Source organism: Vigna unguiculata, chromosome 8, assembly GCF_004118075.2.
Source record: "Vigna unguiculata cultivar IT97K-499-35 chromosome 8, ASM411807v1, whole genome shotgun sequence".
Classification (NCBI taxonomy): domain Eukaryota; kingdom Viridiplantae; phylum Streptophyta; class Magnoliopsida; order Fabales; family Fabaceae; genus Vigna; species Vigna unguiculata.
In genome coordinates, this window is record NC_040286.1 from 28419061 (window position 1) to 28442135 (window position 23075).

General features: G+C 33.7%; 2 protein-coding genes across 6 annotated transcripts; both read right to left on the minus strand.

The window, feature by feature from the left end:
• Positions 1 to 9577: 9577 nt before the first annotated feature.
• LOC114195410 (probable E3 ubiquitin-protein ligase XERICO) lies at positions 9578 to 11540 on the minus strand. The gene is made up of 2 exons (XM_028085873.1): positions 11400 to 11540; positions 9578 to 10708 (listed from the first exon to the last, which is right to left on the minus strand). The coding sequence occupies exon 2, from the start codon at positions 10487 to 10489 to the stop codon at positions 10025 to 10027; it is 465 nt and encodes a 154-aa protein (XP_027941674.1). The 5' UTR covers positions 10490 to 10708; positions 11400 to 11540; the 3' UTR covers positions 9578 to 10024.
• A 1494-nt stretch (positions 11541 to 13034) lies between these two features.
• Positions 13035 to 22809, minus strand: LOC114194134 (zinc finger protein CONSTANS-LIKE 9-like). 5 transcript variants are annotated; one of them, XM_028084208.1, is made up of 7 exons: positions 22464 to 22789; positions 22270 to 22341; positions 21530 to 21588; positions 20824 to 21422; positions 18907 to 19140; positions 17646 to 17947; positions 13035 to 13938 (listed from the first exon to the last, which is right to left on the minus strand). In XM_028084208.1, the coding sequence occupies exons 4-7, from the start codon at positions 21391 to 21393 to the stop codon at positions 13809 to 13811; spliced, it is 1236 nt and encodes a 411-aa protein (XP_027940009.1). In that variant the 5' UTR covers positions 21394 to 21422; positions 21530 to 21588; positions 22270 to 22341; positions 22464 to 22789; the 3' UTR covers positions 13035 to 13808. The 5 variants fall into 5 exon arrangements, with proteins under 5 accessions (XP_027940009.1, XP_027940007.1, XP_027940006.1 ...); XM_028084209.1 differs by lacking the exon at positions 22270 to 22341 and having other exon boundaries at positions 13038 to 13672; positions 13807 to 13938; positions 22464 to 22788; XM_028084207.1 differs by lacking the exon at positions 22270 to 22341 and having other exon boundaries at positions 13038 to 13672; positions 13778 to 13938; positions 22464 to 22788.
• Between the last annotated feature and the right edge of the window lie 266 nt (positions 22810 to 23075).

Below are 23075 nucleotides of genomic sequence, written 5' to 3' on the forward strand. Positions count from 1 at the left end.
TGTTGTGTGATCCACTCATTATCTATCAAAAGAAATAAAATATATGAATTGTGACTATAAATCCTATAATAATGAAATTTTGTTTATGTGTTACTATATCAAAATTTTTATTAATGAATAAATTATATGTTTATTCTATTTCAACATTAAATGACATTTCTAAAAGTAAAAAATACGTGCACAAAATAAGTAAAAAAGAAAAATTATATTTATAAAAATATCATCAAAGTACATCAAATGATCATATTATAAAACTAAGTCTCATTCCTCTTACATTAACCTTAAAATATATTGGGGGCATGTCTTTAATACATGTTTGGCAATCATTAACTTAATGTTAACATAATCAATAATTAGGACGGGGCAGAATTAATTGAACTGTTCTAAATTATTAACTACTATGGTGATTGAAACTACTTTAAGGTTTCTCATCTTAACCAAAGTAGTTGAAACAATTTTTTTACACCCATTTCTTCATTATCCTTTATTTTTTAATTTTTTTAGATATACAAATATTCACTTTTTATTTAAATCATTTCATCATGTATAAAATTTATTGGTGTCAAATAATTCTTTCCTAATAGTTAATGCAACTGGAAACTCCACAAGCTTTATGAAACCTACAACAAAAGAGTAAATTAGAACTGTGATGGATTTTTCTCTACTCACATATTCACTCTCTTTTGATTTATTTTTACTGTAATGTTTTTCAAATTATATAGTATATGGTGTATGTAGTTATTGGTAACATCTCTTGTTATATCTCTATATTTTTTAATTGTTGATAAATGTATACTACTAAAATTGTACTAATTTAACTTGCATTGATTTAATTAAGGTGTTGTAATTTTAAAAATAAGATATTGCATTTCTTCATCATAATTAAGTGATAATTATTTTCACTTTATCACAATATTGATAATGATAATGATTATATATGTTTAAGAATATATTATGTAATATTTGAATGTGATACTATTAACATATTTTTTAGATATATAATAAATCAATAGTTATATTAATTTAACTAAAACACTTTTAATCTTGAAATAGTAAAATAGGTATGGTCTCGTGAAAACATACGTTTGTTTATATATATATATATATATATATATATATGCTTTGTAGTTTTTCGTTGTTGTAGTATACACTTTCCACAATTCAATAATTTAAGTATGAAATATAAATAGAAGATGCATTTTAAATATAATACAGTTTGGAAAAGAGTTTAGTTCATAACAATTCAGTTTATGTTACAGTTCAAGTCAGTTAAATGTAGTTCAATTTAGTTTAGTTTGTTATAATAAAAAATAGTTCAGTTCAGTTTATCTGAATTATTTTTCAGTTCAGTTCATGTGAACTATTTTCTAGTTCAGTGTAGTTTTTAATAGTAAGCAGTTCGATTCATTTTGGTCAGCCCTATCAATAACTACTTTTTTTAACATGTTCACTTATAGCTAAATACTTTCGTGCTTATGTATTTACTTTGACTTTCAATTTTGATATTATTAGTCATAAGCATTGTAGCAAAGTTAAAACAATAGAAATTTAATAACCTAGATAATACATAATATTATTGATGAATGCATATTCAATCATAGTTAGAACATTTAATCTTAACTTTCCTAAATTTTAGTTGGGTTTAAATCTATTGTTTTAACTTCAATTTATTTAATTGAGGGTAATTGGCAGATGTTAGACATTCTAGGCAAACGAGCCTAATTAAAGAGTCTAGTATGTTGAACTTCACTAAACAATATGATAAATCATCCATGAACTAAACATTGATGCTATGAAGTAATGCATAGGCATTTCCTAAACATTTTAATTCGTGCTTTATGCAATTGAAATATAAGCAAACTCATGATGAAACAATAATAGATCATCTAATGGATCTATAGACGATGCTAGTAAGTTGATTTGGAGATTTTCCAATAGATTAGAGAAGATGAGATTGTAAGCTTAATGAAGAAATAAAGTGTTTTTTCATGACTTGTCTGATATGTATTACTAGAATTATCTACTTTGTGCACCATTAGACTCGTCTACTATGAAAAGCCATTAGACTCATTTCATGATTTAAAGGCCTATTAGATCGCCTATCGTGTTAAACCTTTTACAAATAGAATCTATTACCTTAGAACATCTTTTGCACTAGATTCTTTGCACCAAAATATGATATTTTGGATAAATCTTTTGTGATAGAATTTGTTTGAATTTTCTTCCACGTTGAATATATACTAGAGAATTTTTCAATCCATATCATCTACCACCTTAAAATCTCTACAACTAAATTGGTAAATTTGGATTGAATGAATCAAAGCCCAAAGATTTTCATCTCTAAAAAACATATTCAATTTACCAAAGTCTGCAATAAATATATTTCAATCACCACCAATTATTTTTCATCACTCATCGCTTACCATTGCTCATCATACCATATTTTATTTTCTTGTTTGTAATGTCTTTTGTTGTCTTCTGCTTGGAAAGATAAACCTTATGTGTTGATTCTCCTGTGGTTTCATAACTAATTCTAAGGTTACATTTTCTAAAATTTCTAAAAACATAATCTTTTTCACTTACACTTTTTCAATTCTAAGTTTTACTCTTAGGATTGTTTCAAAATGCTTCTTAATGTGTTCTCTAATTAGAATTCTCTAATTAGAATTCTTGTTAGTTTGCTTAATTCTAATAACCACTCGTTTGCTTAACTCAAAGAGGTAAAGAATAAAATCTTACACGTATAGGCTTATAACAGATGAAAAACTTAATGAATTAATTGTTGTTTGTTTGGTTAATTCAAATTTGTTTATAAATTAAATGAATAATAACCATATGATAACTAATGAAAAATTCATCTATGAATGAATTGGAGAATAGATTTATCTTTATATAATTATTTTATTCATATTGTCTACAACAAATTCCCTTTTATTGTTATTTCATGTTCTTATGGAGAATGTTTTTTCTAACATGTCTCATCTGTAATTTTTTTCCCATATAGAGTCAATTAAAAAGTGATTTTGAACATTACAAAATTATATTCACATACAATTTTAAAATCATACAACCATAAATACATCCAATCATAACAAGCTTTTGGACGAATCATAATTTTATGGTGGTCATATCTTTCTTTTAAATTATTCCACAATACATGAGAACCTTCAGAGTAAGACATTCAATTTTCAAGACATTCAATTTTCAACCCTTTATGGAGGTGATGACAAAAAAATCATAGTTTTAGCCCTATATTGCTTAGATGCTTTATTTGTTTCTTTAATAATATCACTAAGACCTATTGCATCTAAATGTGTTTCAGCACCTAATATCCAAGATAAGTATTTTTTTTTTCTATAATATCAAGATCACAAATGCAAGTTTTGCAAGATTTGACATGTTTAGAACTAACTCACAAAAAATAAAATATTAATTGTACCTGATCGATACTATTTCGGTGCGGAACCAGACGATCTCAAGAACCATCTGTGTCAAACCTCCTCCTGTTCCTCCCTGGACTCCTCCTAAGTCTCCTTACCATTTGCACTTCGGGGATGGGGGTACCTGCAGGCACTCCGACGCTCAAGTCAGAGAGTGATTGATATGGGGTGTAATTGGTTAGTGAGAAAAGCGTACTTTTACCTGTTCACTAGGCCTTAATTTATACTAATTTCTTAATGGATCTGTTATTATTATTTGCGGGTCGTCTGTATTCAAGGATCGATTCTTTCCCTTTCCGACTGAGGTTGCACGCACCGGTTCTTTCCTTATTGGCTGAGATTGTTCGTCTGTGTCTTTGTTAAAGATCAGCTCTTTCTATTCTGAGATTTGTCCGTCTGTACTTTTTGTCAAAGATCAACTCCTTCCTTTTTTGGAGTTTGGCCGTCTGTACTTCTCAAATATCAACTCCTTCTTTTTGGGGTTTGCCCGTCTGTACTTCTCAAATATCAACTCCTTCCTTTTTGGGGTTTGATTGCGCGCTGCCCCTCTGTACCTCTGTGTCATAACCACATGTTCTGCCTGCCACCCCTTGGGCCGAGATGTACTCGGCCAAGAGGGCTGGGATGTACTCGGCCAAAAGGGGCGGGAAGTACCCAGCCACTATGCTTATTAGGCTGCCAGCGTTGTGCTGGATCCAAGCCGCCGCAGTTGGGCCAGAGTGTAAGGATGTTCACACTTGGGCCGGGATGATCCCGGCCATTTTCTCCTTGTTGGGCCGGGATGTACCCAGCCATACACTAACACCAACCCCCCTAGGCTCGTAGTGAACAAAGTTCACAAGAGGCTATGATGTGTTGTTTTGGGAAATGGTGTCGAGGCGTCCCCAACAACTTGCGTTTATGAGACTTGCTTTAATTATGGGAAAGAGAAAGTATTAACTTGGCTCGCCGTTCGAGGTTGTCTTGTCATAATAATGAGATGGTGTAGGTGGGGAGTTTTAAAGGAGATGTGCCGACAACCGTTGGATGGAGCGAGATCTCATGGTGATGAGGGGGTTACTCTTATGAAAGTGGTCCACTATAAATAGAGGTGGGGTCTTGATGTTGTGAGGCAAATGATCCATTTAGGAAGTGAGCCACCACCAGCCGAGCATTTCATGTCTGCGCCATCCCAGGTATGTTGTCCTCCTCTGCTTATTATCTTTTCAGTAGGCATAGCGACTCTGAGGAGGAGGGGACCATGTCTGACTCCCCGTGCAGTGATAGTGTTCAGAGGAACGATGAGGACTCTGTGGGTGTCGAGGAGTTCTCGGCCCTGCGTCACCCGGGGTACGAGTGGGTAGATCCCCGAGTGAAACTCCCTCTGTATAGGTTTAATAAATCTGCCACCATGGTTGATTTTCGTAAGAAGTATGACATTCTAGCTGATACAGTAGACGATCGTATTGTTAGTGTAGAGCGAACCAGGAGTGGGGATAGTGTATGTCACGGTCGAGAAGGTCATTCGCATGATTTTTTCTACATGTACTCTACCTTAGTCTCTAATTTGCATGTGCCTCTCCCTTTCGATGATTTTACAATGGGAGTGCTAAGGGTGCTGAATGTAGCACCCAACCAGCTGCATCCTAACAGTTGGGCGTCCCTTCAGGCGTTCCGACTGGTCTGTCGAGTGTTCCATTTGAGACTCTCCCCGCAGGTTTTCTTGTAGTACTATTGTACGCATCTGGAGGAGCTGGTTAGTTGGTTGTCTCTAGTGGGTCAAAGCCACCAGTGTCTACTCGCGTCTTATACGCAATCTTTTAAAAGGTCTAAAACTGGTTTCTTTAAGGTAGTCATCCGGTCCGCTGGAGCTGAATATTTTTACTTTGAAAATGGTGAGCCCAAATTCCCGTTCTACTGGACCAAACATCCCACCCCATATTGAGTTTGGCCGAGAACATCCGTTACCCAGGAGGACCTGTATGTGCTATCTTATTTGGACCAATTGCCCAAGAAACTCTCATCCAAGAAAATTATTGGTGTGTTTAGTTCCTCTCGTCCGCGCGATGACCTTTTCGGTATGTATGCTCGTCTGACTCCCCATAGATATGCGTATGGTATGTTTAGACTAACGCTTATTTCTTTTTGCAGATATCATGGCTACTGCTGGTCTCTCTGGTAAAGAAGTGTTTCTGGAACTAAGGAGGAAAAAGCTAGAGGAGGAGAAGAGGAAAGGGGGTGAGAGTGCTAGCCGTGTTCCCGCGGAGATGACTTCCCAAAAGGGCGACCTGATGCCTCCTGCTGCGGAGAAGAAGAAAAGCAAACGTAGGGATCGTACCGCAAGGCCGAGTACTCCCCGGTCATCCTCTCCCAAGAAGTCTCGAGGCACTTCCTCTGTTGATAGTGCGACTGACTCTTTGTCTGCAATGTTTGATGCACAACTCAAAATCATCCAAGGCATAGAGGTTTCCTTATCGTCGGAGGAGGCTGAGATTGTTTCAACCATGCGTCCTGAGACTGTGTTGTATGCATTGAATGAATTTCATGCCAGGGCAATGGTGATGGGTCGCCATCTGAATACAGTGCTAAGCCAACTGCCAGAGACAAGCAAATTGGCTGCTGAGATAGAGAGTCTATAGAGGGAATTGATCTTTGACAAAGACACAGACGAACAATCCCACCCAATAAGGAAGGAACCGATGTGTGCAACCTCAGTCAGAAAGGGAAAGAATTATCCTTGAATACAGACGGCCCACAAATAATAATAACAGGTCCATTAAGAAATTAGTATAAATTAAGGCCTAGTGAACAGGTAAAGGTACGCTTTTCTCACTAACCAATTACACCTCATATCAATCACTCTCTGACTTGAGCGTCAGAGTGCCTGCAGGTACCCCCACCCCCGGAGTGCAGACGGCAGGGAGACTCAGGAGGAGTCCAGGGAGGAACAGGAGAAGGTTCGACACAGAGAGTTCTTGAGATCGTCTGGTTCCGCACCGAAATAGTATCGATCAGGTACATTAACAATAATCATATTTCGTGTATGAAACTATAAAATTAATAAAACAATATTAGTTTACAGTAAACAATGTAACCATAAAATGTGAACTAAATATAAGTTTGTAAATTGAGAATTTAGAATTTTAAAACATGTCCACAAAAAACACATAACATTCATCGTCTTATGAAGAATGCAAAAGAAAGAAAATTATAATTTGTTGATATACATAAAATATGGTTTATAACACTATAAAATATTAATAAAATATTTTATTAATATTTCTGTAAATTATGGTTTATAACTTAAAAAATAAAATATTAATAATAATCATATTTAGCGTATGAAACTATAAAATTAATAAAATAATATTAGTTTATAATAAACAATGTAACCATGTGAACTAAATAAAAATTTGTAAATTGAGAATTTAAAAATTTAAAATATGTCCATAGAAAACACATAAAGCTTATGAAGAATACAAAAGAAAGAAAATTAAAATTTGTTGATATACATAAAATATGATTTATAACACTACAATAAAACTTTTAAATAATATCAAATTTTATTGACAAAAAATTATTAATTATTATGATCAATTTAAATATCAATTTACAAAATAAAAAATTATTAATTATTAAAATAATTATTATTTTAAATAAAAAAATTATAATTAATCTCTAACATTAGTTACTAACGTGACTAATTAGTAACTAAAATAAAAAATAAATAATGACTAAAGTTTAATGACAAAAATCAGTAACTAAAAATTCATAAATAATAAATAATTTAAGTGACAAAAAAAAATATTAGTTAATATTATAACTAATTTAAATATTAAAAGTTATTAATAAATAAAATAGTCACTATAGTGAATTAGTCTCTAAATTAATACCTAACATTAACCGCAAAGTTTTAATAATAGTAACCTCTTTATAAATACAAATACAACAAATAATACAAATCTAAGTATGAGTATAAATAGAAAACCGATGTACATCATAAGACTAACTTATTAAAGTCATATATATTATTAATATAAATAATTAACTGTAGACATTAATACAAATAATTAAATATTATAAAGAATAAGCAACATACACGAATAACTATATAAAAGCAATAGATAATTATTAATTTATAAAAGTGGCTTATTAAAGTTATATATATATATATATATATATATATATATATATATATATATATATATATATATATATATATATATATATATATATATATATATATATAATGTCAGGTGTGTATATCATGCATACATTTAAGACACAATAAACTGCAAAGTCCGTTTGAAGGAACAACTTTATGTAATAATAATCAAATATAAAGAATAATAATAGTAATGATAATAAATAATAATAAGGTAGACAAAATCTCGAAAAAGTTAAATAATTCTTACAATAAAAAAATAAAAATATAAGATAAAAATTATAAATAAAGAAATAATTAAAAAATGTTTGGATTGAAACACCTACATTGATATCTTTAAAGAAAAAACATATATGCGTTTACATTCTAAAATCGATCATAATTATATATAACAAAAGATATTTGAATTTTATAAACACTGATATTTTAAAAGTTTAAAAAGATAATATAAAATAAAGGACTGAATTTTTCTTATATAATTTACTGTTTTGTTGTATTTGTTGTTTCTTTTCTCATGAAAAAATAGATAGTACTTATAATAAATATGATCAAATAAAATATTAATTTCTATTAAGATTAAAAATGTTAATTCATAAATAACATTTATTCATGTACATAAAAACATTAGTAAACATAAAATTATTTATTTATTTTTTAAACTTACATTAAAGGTTTCTAGAAATATTCTGAAGTCCGATATAAGATGCTGCCACTCTCATTTTTTTTTCTGGCTAAACTTCTATTTTATTTTGAACATTCTGAAATTAAATATTTAGCTTTTGGCAGTTTAAACAATGGAAAGTATACAGATTGCGTGACCGTGTGTGTTGATTAGAACAGAGTGTGATGAATAAACAATTTTTGTGGAGCAAGAGTGAAGTACTTTACTCATCCTCCATGTTCAACAGTGGCATATTATGAGAAGAGATTTGAGTCAAGAAAGAAAAAAAGAGAGGATGATGACAGTAATAATTGGTAAATTAGGTGGCTAATCAGCAGAAAACAAGTATTGTGCTTGTCTGTGATGAGTGTCGGTGTCAAGAAGTTGGTTGAATTGTTAATTGTTGGGTTGTGTTGTGTGGCTACAACCACCACAAATGTGGCATCTTTCCACTAACAACATAATATTCAATCATGCTTCAACTCAATGCATCTTTCCCTTTTCTTCCCAACATTCACACCCCTTTTGCCTCTCTTGCTAATCCACACCTTCTCTCTTTCACTCTCATTCATATTCAACTTCTTCATCATTAATCATCAAGTTCTGCACGTCACCATCAACAATTTTACTGCTAACTAAATCAAAATAGATACTGTGAAGGTCAATTAAGCAGATTATGTTTGTGTATGTTTCTGAGCAGTGAGCAAGCACTTACATTCAGACAATTCCTTTCATGGTGTTTGAAGATCGAATTCGTTGGGCATCATTTTCTATTCTCAGCTTTTAAATAAACAGTTCAATAAAATATTTTGAAACAGATTTATTCATAAACTTAACTATAAACTTCAAATATAACTTATTTGGATGAGTTTCTACAGAAAGATTATTAAAAAGTTAAAAACTTTTTAAAAAATTTTATACACCACTTTTACCAGTTATAATAAATTCTACCATGGTTTTTATATTTTTCAAGCCAAAAGAAAGTAATATGCAAAAGTTTTCGCAGTTATTTAGAGGCCCTGCTACAGAGTCAGGAAATATATACTGAAAACATGAAAGTAGCACCACACAAACCTGCCCTATAGGCCTATATCAGTTTGTCTGCATAATTGTGCTAATCTGTCATTCCGCTGAGTGGTCGCTACTTGCATAAGATTTTGACAGAATCAACATCAACCAAAGCTATTTGGTAGGGCTAGTAACATAGATCCAACATCATACTTTGTTGTATTGAAAATCAAATTTTCAAAAAAAGCATTGACATAAAAAAGAATAAAAAGAACACCCCCATTTTAATAATGCAAAAAAGAACTTAACAAGATATCCTCCGTATATAGCAGAACCAAAACGATTAGTGGTTTTGTATTGTTTAGTGATAACTGAATCTTATTGCCAACCACAGATATTTACACACTGCACTATTATATACATGATGGTAATGAGAGTTGGAAAGGCAAAACAAATGGATTCTACAATCCATGCTATGCATCCAAATTAGGATCAAAATGCCCAACATAGAATTAAGGCTCAGAGGTACAAACAAGGTGGGCATTATGAACAAACATAATATGCAAGCAAAAAGTATACCCCTCATTTGTGCTAAAGAGCACAGACAGAAAAAGGGAAAACAAAACCCTCCACAAACTCTAGACCATAAAAGGCAAAAGGTTAAAGCTTAAAAAGGTGGCAGAACTCAGATGCGTGAACATCAAAACCCTCAAGAATATGTACACTACACTGTACATGGAACTCTCTTATTGGCATGCTCACTCATTTTGCTTACTGAAAGCAAGGTGTGTCATCTTCAGGCATCAAGGGAGTCCTGCAAAGTGGGCATGTGATGTTCCAGTAGTCCAGCCACTTCTCCAAGCAAGCTTTGTGGAAGAGATGGCCGCATGATAAACGGTTAATCTCAGATTCTGGTTCGAACTGAGTGAGACATACAGAACAGTCATGTTCAGGTCGTTTGCAGCAACACACACTGTCAAACCTGAGTGTTGGTGTCCGGCTTCTGAACTCTTCAATGTAACTCTCAGAGGGACTTAGATGGAATTCAAATGACTCCGGTGGAGCTTGGTAGGGATCTGGTGAAGAGGGTGAAGTGGTGGATGATGAAAGATGGATTCCAACAATGTGTAAGATTGTCCTAACAATGCCCTTGAATATGGAAATTGACAATACAGTGTTCACCAGAAGGACACATAATACTCCTTCAGATGGTGCTGGGAGACTTGAGAGGCCCATTTTGATCAATGCTGAGAGTCCTTTAAGGATACCAAGTTACAGATAAAATTGTGTTGAAAGTTGCAACTGTTGAAGCTCAAAACTGAGCTAAGAAGACACAATGGATTCCCTTAGGATCAGGAAGAATCCACAAACATGGAGATGAGGAACCAAAAAAGAGGAAGAAACACCAAGTATGGAAACTCTGTTGGTTTCTTCTTGATATCTGGCCTGTAAACCCTATAAAAGGAAGATTGGAACATTAAAAACTCAAACGAAATTAAGAGAATGATTCATTAATAAGATAGTGAACAGTCAAATAAAAGATTGAAAAAACAAAATGCCAGGCTTAAATTCTAGCTATAAATAGCTATCATAATATTTGACTTTACAAGTTATTCATCCAAAATTAAAATATCCATATGAAAGTGAATGACAAAATAAATTGCAAGAAACACACAACACACAAACACATATATTTGTCCCTTTTCTCAAGGGAAAGACCTGCTACACAGAAAAACTGGGTTAAATCCAGTACCCTCACAATCCTGAAATGAAAGAGAAAACATACAAAAATAGGAACAAAAAACTAAAATCCCATGTAGGAAACACGTTGCAAATTTTCCAGATTGAAAATTGAGAACACGAAATTAAATAGCAAGCATTCGGTTGGCGTCTTCATCATCAACGAGATCTAAGACAAACCAGAAATATTTTGATCAAAGAGAAATATCTTTGATCAAAATCAAAATAAACTTCTGACTAAAAAGTAGAAGGAAAATAAAATTAAGAACTTCACATGTCCCCAGAACACTACCCCATACCCAACACACGATCTAGCGATTTCGAGCAGAAACGCATAATTCTTAAAAGACCCAGAGAAGAAAATTGAAAACCCATAAGAAAAAGAACGCATTTTGATGAGACTTACGAAGTGGGGTTTGAAGATTACGGTTCTGGAATGATGGAAAATCCGTAATTTCTTCTCTCTTTGCTTTATAGATAGAAGCTGAACCCCACCATCTCAGGGATTCATTATTGGCAACAGTACCCAGTGCCTTAACCATGGTTACGCGTTACCTCTTTCCTAAGGATGCAGCCATAAACCATGGTTAACAATTTCCTTTTTTATAAAGAAAACTCGCAATTATGATTGGCAAATAGTTAAAAATAAATAAAAAAGTTGGGAAAGGGACAAAGAAGTTACAAGAAGCAGTATTTGTGCACTCATAATTTATGCTGGAGAATTAATCATGTTACCACAAAGTTGAGGATAAAGTTAACTATTTTTTATTTTTAAACCCTTAAACAGTGTTTCATGCCATGTTTCCAATTTTGGATTGGTATACTTTATCCTTATTTTCAGCCTCAATTTATGCTTACAGCAACTCAATTTTTTATTTTGTCACATACCGTAATAAATTATAAATACTTTTTAAGATAAGATGAGTTATTAGATATGCTTTCATTATTAGTATTATTTACAACTAGTGTATTCATTTTTAATAGTTATTTTAAAGTTCATACTGTTAGTACACAATTATTAACTCTTTTATCTTCACAAATATATTGCCCAGTTCATACATTAAATATATTTTTTCGAAAAAAATTCAATCTTGATGTATACATAATTATATAATATTGTAGGAAAGTAATTATATCCTTTAAATCTAACCCTATTAGTCAATATAAAAAGTTTATTTTCTATTTTTGGTTGTTTCTACTTTTAGGATATTTTTGGCAATATGGTGATGTGGATTTTATTAATATTTTCAGCTTTAAAGTTCCGTTCACAACTTTCTTCTTTAAAATTAAGCTTTATTTTTTTTTTGTGAAGAAATATTTTCAAATGATACTTTAACAGCCTTAGCATTTTATATTTCTTGTTAAATTTTATAAATAAACTCAGAAAATTAATAAAAATTTCTAAATTATGAATATATTCAAGTATAAGTTTGTTCTCCTTCATTTAATGTTTGTCACTTTTCGTATATCTGTCATTTTTAATTTAGGACATTAAAACGCTAATACTCTATGAAAAGGTTAGTGTAAATATACTCTTTAGGATAAAAATGAATAACTTTTTTTCCTTTTTCTATTTAACTTTAACTGCATATTCAAATACACTACTACTTTTAAATTATATCAACTTTACTATTTAGATGTCTCTAATAATTTAAATATTTTAATTCATATTTAAAATTTATGTAAATTCAAAAACATTCTAAATCTAAGCTTAAAAATAATTGTTTGCTGATAATGCAAATGGATGTAGAAACATAAAATGACACATAATTTGGTCAAGCACCATGAAAAAGAAAAAATAAAGGTCAATTCCATTTAAGAAAATGTTATTTAACACTATTCTCCAATTTAAAAATATTTCTACAAAAAGTAATATGAAAAGAATTATCGTTTTCCAACAAAGTGGAAGAATAGGAACAATTGTAAAAACAAAAAACAAAAAACTCATCGAATTGCTTACATACAATCACAAGGCTCTTTATGTAACATGTTCACATTCTTCTTTTCAGAAGTGTCATACAACTGAAGTAAAAACGTCATGTAGTTGAAGTGTATCAATGACACTCAAATAAAATACAAACAAAACTTTTATGAATACATTATACAGTTCCAATATAGAACGTTTTGTAATCAAAATTATAAATAGCAGCATCCTATTCTATACATAAATAACCTTCAAATTTACAATTTGTCATACCTAAGGAACTGTTGGGCCATTAAACCTCTAGCTGCACACATGTATATTCTGCACAATACATGGCAAAAAGAGAGGAACAAAATATTACAGCCTACAACAGAGTAGAACATTGTCTAGAACTTATCAAATTTGAGCCACTTATCATGCCATCACAGGCACTTGTACATGTGGCTTAGGATCAGTGAGGAGTTGACATATAAAATATGACAAACTATGAGCAAGATCAAGGCCAAGGACTAAAAGAATTTTGCATTAGATTAGAATGAAGAAGCAGGATTTGCCAAGTTAAACAGAAGGGCAATCAAAATTCATGACACATTGCCTGAAGGAGGCAGTTTGTGATGCTGTCATGTAAGCAGAAATTGCAATTGGTGATGTCCATTGCAGTGAAGGACACACAACCTGCTCCTGAGCTTACACTGTCTGTTCATTGTAATAGGGCCTGCTTGCAATCTTCTTCCCCTTTCAGAAAATCTATGCCCCTGTGATCAAATCAGACAGTTTGTCACTGCATGGATAAAGAATGTATCAAATTTCATCTATTTTTTCAGGTAAGAGTTATTGTTTTCTTTACGAATGATTCTTTCCTTTTATAGAACATGGTTAAAAGTTGTACACTCAGTAGCTTCTGGTTTGGCTCAAAGGGTCATAGTCATAGACATCACCGGCTTTAACAAATCGGCCCTTCACACGCCTTCTGACATCGGCCCTGGCCTTGCGAGAGGCATACCTTACTTTCTTCTCAAACCTATTAAGATAACCACAATTGATTTAAACCACCAACAGATCAAACAAATCCAGTAATTGAAAAGTAGTTATATTGCAAAGCTAGCAAATAATAAAGCAACTAGTAACAGGAAATTCTTATTGGCAGATCAGATTGTGTCAGCAATATCATGCACTAAAGTTTTAGCATTTGGAAACAAGCATTTGCATGATTAGTGGGCCTTCTTTTGGTAGAAATTTCTGGCACCTAATTAGTTCATCAATACAACTTTGTCATTCCAGCGAACTGGAAAATGATAGAGCAAAGAGAAAAGTAACTTGGCTTGTTAAGTTGGTCAATGAGATGATAAAACCGGTATTATATATGGTAATGAATGTGAGGTACGGCGTGCCAACAAAAAGCCATACAATAAAGTGAACCAGACATGGGGATCTTCTATTGGATGAGTGGTAATACAAACCAAAGATTTAGAAACAAATGTAAATGAGAATATCAGACAATCGCATATTGAGAACGAAATGACAAAACTTGGATAAGGCAGTTTGGTCACCTGCCAGATGATTAGTAGAGACAAGGACAAGACCATAAAACATCTAGTCAGGCAAAAGTCGACAGACTGATGGTATTAGCGGGATACTAGCCAGAGATATTCTATAATAAGTATAAAAAACTACAGTCTAGATATATAATTTCTTAAAAGAACTTGAGTAGTCCTTCTTGATCCTTCAATCTGTCCCTGTATAAAGGCTCCACCTAATAGGATACGGGTTGGTTGCTGTTATTGTCATAAATTCAGAGTCAAATTGACCCATGTTGAGACCAGCATAAAGCCCCTCTACTTTTATGTCAACCAAGAACCAATAGTAATATGGGGTCAACACCATCGGCCATCCTTCAGGAAATACAGAAACTATTTTTTTGAGTCAATATTTGGAAGAAGTTTCCATTTGATAAGAACTTCTAAGTCACCTTGAGTGGTTTTTCTTGTATCTAACCGTTGTTCTGGATATACTTCCAGAATATAGTCTTCAGTAAGGCAGGGGCTGGGTAGATGTGGCTGGCTGCCCCCCCTGGTGACTAGTGATGCTACTTGTTATGACTGGGGTCTCCCCTCTACCTCTATTATGACTACTTGCGACAATAGAATTTCCCACATCTATGGAGAAACTTCTATTTATTGAATATGGCCTATATGGCCTATACCCACTATTGCTCCTGTTTCCATTCGGTGTGTTCCAATTTTACTATAACTCTGATTTTTTTCCTCAACTACCTGAGCCTTCATCATCAATTTAACAAGATTAATGGATTTATATAATTTCACCTCTGCTTTAATGTCTTCTTTCAAGCCATTCAAAAATATACCTATCAAGTAATCTCGTTCAATGCCCTTCAAGAATCCCGCATATTGTTTACTTGCTCTATGTAATCTTCGACCGTATTAGTTTTTGTTAGTCCGGTTAAAATTTCAAAAGGATTTTTTAACATAGTGGGTTAAAACCTTCTTACTACTGCAACTTTGAAAGCGCCTCACGTGCGATTACATGTTTCCCACCATTGAAACCAATTTAATGCCTTTCCTTCCAAGCAATCATCACCACTTGCATTCTTTCATCTTCAGTTACCTCCTTCAACTGAAACTACCGGTCAAGCCTATTTGTCCACCCATAAGCTTCTTCACATGCAAAGATAGGAATATCAAGTTTCCTCCACTGTGAATGAGGATTCGGGTGGCCCCTATCTTCTTCAGCTCGTGCTCCAATTCCTTCATTCACTGTGGATGAGTCGTCAGATGGTTTCCCACCACAAGATATCTTTTCCACAACTACCATTAGTTCGCTAATCAAATTCTCCAGCTGCTAGAACATCTCATGATGTTCCTTTTCTGCTTTGTCATTATCTTGAACAAGTTCTTGCACTATCTTTTCCAGCCCATCCAATCTTGATTCCATTCTTGTATTCACCATGCCCCCCACCCCCCCCCCCCCCCCCCCCCAGCGACCATAGGACCAACTAGCCAATTAATACCATGTTTCTATATAATAAAGAAATGATATTGAAGGGTCAAGTAGGAACAAAGAGAACAAACTTTTTGAAGTTTCAAGGAGAAAGGGAAACTTGACCATTTCCTTGAAAAGCTACTTTAAGTTTGTTGACTAGGTTATAAAATGAGGTAAGAAAAGGAGAGAAGAGAATAATAGGTATAACCAAATATATGATCAGAAGTACTTGAGTCAACTAACCATGGACTTTGGCTTTCCAAAGATTGTGAAATGCAAGATGAAGACAAATTAGGATTTGTACATGGAAATACTCACGATATTACTTATCACAAAGCATTGGTTCAACAACCTCGATTTGAAGGCAGTGGTCGTTTTGTCAAGGAAGCTAGGGGGAGTATGACCCGTTCTTTTGTAATACATATGTTGATGTCGTCCTCTACCACCACCACCACCACCACCACGTCCTCGTCCAATTCTACAAACCCTCTTCCATGTGCAGATACCATGCCTTAAGATTAAGTGAATTCAAGAAGATTTCTACATTTAAGAATTGGAACACCATGAAGCCTTGTTAAACTTTCCATGGTTAGAATTTCTTGACCAATTAGGATTTGATCCCTAATATGATCAGAATCTGGGTTCATTACAGAGAGGATCATAACCATATAAAATTTGTCCAAATTCTTAATTTCTTACAGGGAATCAACTTCTAAAAACATCTTTAGTTCAACAATAGATTGACTGTTGACAATAAAAGACATCATATCATGATCTATTTATTTAAGAGATGCTAGCTTGTGGATAGAATCATAGAGATGCTTAATGTTGTTTGCAAAGATACCTTGAGCCTTCTTTCAAACAGGTTGTGCAAGTTTTGAGGGTTCTCAACATATTGGGTTCCACTTATTGCCACAATAGAGCACCAAGTTGAAAATCCAACTTTGCCCATTGTGCAGAGTTTTCTAATGAGATCTCATCTACATTCTTTTCCAATTGATCGTGAAACCTTGGCTAAGAAATCAAAGTTCCACAAAGGTTTCCCAAGATAAATAACTTTTTCCATTAACCTTTCCTAATGCAATGAAAGGAGAGCCTGAAAAACAGTGTTCTGGTCCAGAGGCCATCTTCAAAAGGCACAAAACAAAGGAGGTGCCTAGCAATGACGGAGAGACAGAACTCGAGAGAGGAGAGATATTCCCTTCAACCAAAGCTAGTAAGCACAGAGGGTTAGAAGCGGCAAACCACACGAAAAAATCATGGAGCGAATCCATCAATGGGAAGGTAGTGCGTGGGTTTCACACACTTAAGCTATAGGGGAAAGAAGACACATGGAAGCGCGTGCAGATGTTTCTAATGATGGGATTGGCAAGGTTGGCCATCACTCAGGCTTTCAATCCAAATGTGGTCATCAAACAAAACTGAACCGCCAGTGGTGACGACGGACCCAAACAAGATAATGATAAGCAAAGCTGAATCAATCTGCTCTGATACCAACTTGGAAAAATAAAGAAAAATAGAAAGTATACTTTTTCGAGCGCTTTAAAAGGTCTCCCTTAGAGTCATATGTATATACAACAGATCTACGTGATACAATGGTGAAAAATGGGACAATAAGAAACAAGTAGTCCTGGGTAAATATAGGAACTACCCAAAACAGATTTTGAATAAAGCATACTTAGCCTACTCTGAAAACATTCTAAAATATAATCAGCACAATTAACTTACTTCCGGGTCTTCTTCTTTTCCTTATAGCGCATTACAGCATTGCTTCGGTTGGCAGAATGCAGAGAACTCTCAGAGCAAGGAGGACACCAGGGAGGCTCTCCCATGAGAAGCATTGAAGAAGCATCACAGTCTTGATAATCACCAGCACTATCTTTGGTAACACCAGAAAAGGAAATGTTTGATTGAGATTGCCTTCCCGTAAAACAAACAATAGGTTCAGTTTTTGTACTCAACATTGAATCTGCAGATGCTGCATTGCTGCATGCCGGTTGGATAGCATTGACCAGCCCAGCAGATGATCCCTAGAAAGTAGAAGAAAAGTTTAGACATGATATTAAATGTGTAAAATCATCCAACTCACACCCCACAAAAGAAACTAAATTTTCTGCATATTGACCAATATAACTTCCGCATTACAAGCAAAAGTACTGGAAAGAAAAATCCCATTACTCAAAATACAAGTAAACCCTTCACATAAAAAAAGGAGATTTAATGAATTGAAAGATATGGATATATTCTACCCAAAAAAAGAAACATGTTTATATTTTTCATTATTTCTATTACAACATTTTAAAAAAATAGAGAGTTCAGGCAATCGGGACTAAACCTCAGAACTTTGGATTATCAGTTTGTACATACTGCAGATGAAGTGTATAGTTGACAGAAAATTGATTAGAAAATGAAGATAGCTGGAACCACCATTGAGGAGAGTAGATTGCATGGATTTTTGTTATATGAAAATGGGGTGCGAGAGACTGAGAGGGACTTCGGAGAAAATTTTTAAAAGGAATTACATCATAGATAATACACTTCTAGTCCTGTATACAAGAAACAGATGAGGACATTTTTTGTCCTTTTTATTGGAACACAGGACCATTTTCAGATGTACTAATTATTAATTTCTGTTTATACCCTTAATTTCTCGTAAAGTCTATTAATGAGGCATGCGTTCATTTCATATAAAGGTGGATCCATTAATTGAGTTAATACAAAACAAGACATTAATTATGAATCATTTCATCATGCAAAAAGATATTCATTATCGCCAGTACCATCACAGAAATAACAAGACACGGTTTACACAAGTGAACAGGCTAATGGATGGTTGAAATGTGTAAAATTTAATCATATTAAACTTCATAGATGCAGAACTCAACAACAATAAACATGGTTCAGTTATGTGAAATATAACAGATGATGATCGAAGAATAATAGAAAAAACAATTTTTTTTTGCAGGAATGGAAGGTGAGATTATACTACCTCAGCAGCAACAGCACCATGACAGTGGGATTCACCAGCACTAGCAGACATTTCTTTTGTCTCAAATAAGCTATCAATTCCACCATTTTCAAAAAGCTCTTCTGAATGACTGAGAGCCATCCCAAAAAGTTCTTCGTAGTTCTCAAGTTCTAGATCCACTTCATCCATGATGAAATCATCATATAGACCATCATCTTCGCATATCCTTGAAATTTTTTTCCCAGGACAGTACAACTGCAGATTCATCATGTGGTGATTAACTAAGTTATTAGATGAAACAACAATATAGTAATCTAAGGATTGTGCAAGTAATTTAATAAAAAAATAAAAGTTGGAAGAATCATAGCCTAGTAGTTAACTTGTAACCATTAATGTATGCAAGCTACAAGGCTATTGTATTTTTGCAAGCACATCGTATGTCATTGCCTTGTACTGTAATCAAGTTGCATAGGTTAAACTGACTAAAAGTCAGTAGTGAAGGGAGAAATATATACATACCCAAACCCTTGTAGATAAAGTGCTATTATCCATGCAAAGAAACTACAAGAACAATATTCATATTATTTGCATACCACTGATCATTTTGTTTCCCTTGTCTTCAAAACCCATGAAAGAGGGAAGGCCTTGGTAATTTTAAATGTAGAATTGAATAAGAATGTAGGCACAAATACAACAGTGGCCAAACCAAGTTAATGAGTGATATAGACTAGGACATTATAATTTATTTTCATTTATTATCAGCCCTAAACCTCCATTTCCCCCACGTTCTATAAATATTTTTCAAATTAAATTGGCTACTATTGCATGCACAGATGTTATCTAAAAGAGAAAAAGTATTAGGAAAGGTCAGTTCTTCCTGGTTTGAGTTCAAGATAACAATAAATCAGGAAAGCTGACATTTGTGTGAAACTGAAACCAAAATATAGTTTTGACCAAGAAACAGCATATAGGTAGAACCAAAGCTAGTCAGTTTCAAATGCTGTTATAGTCATCTAGAAAATGAATGGAAAATCAATCACAATTTAAAAATGATTTAGCCAAAATAAAAGTTGATGAGAAACTACTTAGGAAACTCATTGTCAGATAGTTTAGCTATTTATGTCATGGCTTCAGCAATAAAACATCTACATCAAAACCATATAATAATTGACAGAAAAAACTCATTCCTTGCAAGCATGTAATTTCATTCACTGATTCATTGTTAGATTGTCCGTCACGCCAACAATGGTTATGATTTCTCAATAGATTTTACCTGTGATGCAAAAGATACATTGCATGTCCAAGATAAACCATACTGATTCAATATGGCCATGCGAATGTTCTAAAAATATAGGATACAAAACATCTTACATAAGTATCTAGATACGTATAAAAATTCATATTGCAATCCTGAAGATTCAAATTAAGAACATAATTCCTGGATATTACAAAAAAACAAGAAAATATTATTGTTGTCACAACAGGAATAGTACCAATTTTAAAACATTCACAAAGAGGACAATTTCTATTTTTGGTTCATCATGGAGCAATGTTTCTATATTGCGATGTAGTTGCATTGGATTTTCATAACTTTTTTTGAGTTTGGAAACTTCAAGAGCATCGAACATGGATATACACCGTATCTAATAAATGCAACATATATGTGCATCATAAACAGAAAACCATTGGGAAATCACGACCATAGAAGAACATTCTAACAATGGAACAGTGAATGAAATCTCATGCTTGCAAGGAATGATTTCTTTCTGTCAACTATTATATGCCTTTGCTATAAGTTGACAAAACCATCCAACAAATTTGCTCAAAGAATTCATTTCTTGCAACCTTACAATTTTGTTCACTCTGCAGTTACTAGAATGTCCATCAAATCCAGTACAGTTGTAAAATTGGAACACAAATGAAAACATGTAAGTATACCTTGGGTATACATTCATTCCCAGGTCCAGGTGGCTGGTCCAGGATACGAGATTCTGAGCCTGACACAGGTATTGAAGAAGTACCAGCCCAAAATTTATCCTTGGTGGGTAGATCTGTCACTTGAGATGAACCAGACACATTCTGCCCTTCTGGAGGAACCAAATCACTCTTGTTGCCATTCTCATTAATGCTCATCAAACCCAGTTCCTGCTCACATGCTTCACCCATAGAAGGGATATCTAAGAAAAAGGACCATATTGAAGAAAACTCTGCAGCTGAAGGACAGCCAGAGTAGCAATTGATTGTTTGCCTCTTGTGTGTCGAAGAAGTGGGTGAGGTACCATGAGCCAACCAATCACAGTTCTGACAAAGTGAAATTTTCTCTTCAGCACACCTCACGAAAGCAGGTTGTGAATTACATCTCTCACATAGAAGGGTTCTCGAATGACGCCTAGATAGGGCATTAGCAGAATGAACATTTCGATCACACGACAAACATAAGCACGCAGCATCACTGCGGCAGTACACCAATGACCTCTGGTCTCCACAAAAATCACATAAATAACCCATCTTTAAACTTTCTCTGCTTGTTCCTGAATCTGAATGAAAAATTCTCAGTTGTTAATTACAGCTACCAAAACCACAATAGAAGACCCTTCTTATCCTACGATGTTAAAATCAAACCGAGCTGTATCATAGAACTTACAAGATGTTGGAAAATGTGATACCGACGAAGGAAGCTACAATTCAGTTCTGCAAACTCAGCTGCAGCAAAGAGGTAATAAGTAAGCATTTTGATAAGAATTTATACCAATTTAGTAATATGAAGTGAAAGAAAAACGAAAAGGGGATTCTATGCAACTCTGAACAATGTATTGGAACTGGGATGAAACAGTACGAAAACATAGAGCCAAGATCAAAAAGTGTAGATTAGAGACCCTACTCAAAGAGAAAAAAAAAAGAAAAAAAAACAAACTGAAACTAAATCGACAAACTAACTGGTAAAAGTATCTCACAGCAGCAAACAACTTCACATCAGCACACAATTCTTTCTAAAGAAAATTGATGAAAGATAAAACTAAATTAAATCATAAATAATTAAAACATCATAACAAGAAAGAATTTCCAAAGGGAAATATGGGTTTAGATTTAGAAAAAAATAATAAAAAATATATATACAACCGGGGTTTTCAGCAAAGCAACCAACCAGAATTTTCTGTTAAAAAAAATTGCATTTTTATAAAACAAAAAAGAAAAAAGAAGAAGTAGTAGTAGTAGTAGAAAATTCAGCAAATAAAAAGTTAACTGGAGTTTCAACCGAATTATGAAGAGCAGATCAATTCTCAAAAACCAAAAAGTCAGAAAAATCCCAAAACATCATCACATAAACCCCCAAAAGAAAACACAAGAGGCGGCAGAAACAGCAAATCAATCAAATCCAATTACCCGTTTATCAAAATTCTCAACTTTTCCTTATCTTAATCTTCCAGAAAAGTCCTCACGCCAGGAAAACAAGAACTTTGAAAAGAAAAGAAAAAACACAGCACTTTTTTCAATAATAAAAAAATATAAAAGAAAACATGTATCTGTACGAAAGATGGAACAGGGAAGAGGGAGAGATCAGAAGGGAAGAAAATTACCATACGGCAAGAAAGACAGAGAGGACAAGATCGGTAAGGAAAAGGGGGTTTGTTGCTTTTTTGAGAAAAACAATATAAAAATAATATTTTGATGGAAAAATTGAAAGCAAAGGAACCCTAGAGGTGGATGCTGGAGTTTTGAAGAGAAGAAGCACAGACCCTTTTTGTGTTGTGTGTGATTCTCTCTCCTCTGCTCTGTTCAGATAGATAGGAATAGGTAGATTTTAGATTAGATATGATGGGGAGGGTTGGTGTAGGTGTGTGTGTGTGTGAGTGTGAGAAGAAGAGAATAATAATGCAATGGAAGGGTTTGTTTGTGTGATGTGTGTATTGTAGGTAATGTGACATGAGGAATGCAAGGAAAAGTGCTGGTAGATAAAAAGTGCAAAACAAAAGAGTAAAAAACTTGAATTGCAAGTGGGACCATGTCTCTTTCCCAGTGAAAGCAAAAGGTTGAGTTTTTATTTATTATTATTAGGCCACACCCCTTTTTCTTGCTCCTTGGTCCACCCCTTCACAAAAAAACACTGTTGCTTTTACCTCCACAGTTGCTGCTGATTCTGCAGAACAACATGGTAGTGCCTCTGTAGTAACAATACAAGGTAAGAACAG

Coding starts and splice junctions, on each gene's coding strand:
- LOC114194134 (XM_028084206.1), bottom strand. CDS start 21,393: ATGGGTTATTTATGTGATTTTTGTGGAGACCAGAGGTCATTGGTGTAC. Junction 19,141..20,823: donor GGAATGAATGTATACCCAAG/GTATACTTACAT, acceptor ATGAATCTGCAG/TTGTACTGTCCTGGGAAAAA. Junction 13,939..17,645: donor GAAAAGAAGAAGACCCGGAA/GTAAGTTAATTG, acceptor TTATCTTAATAG/GTTTGAGAAGAAAGTAAGGT.
- LOC114195410 (XM_028085873.1), bottom strand. CDS start 10,489: ATGGGCCTCTCAAGTCTCCCAGCACCATCTGAAGGAGTATTATGTGTC.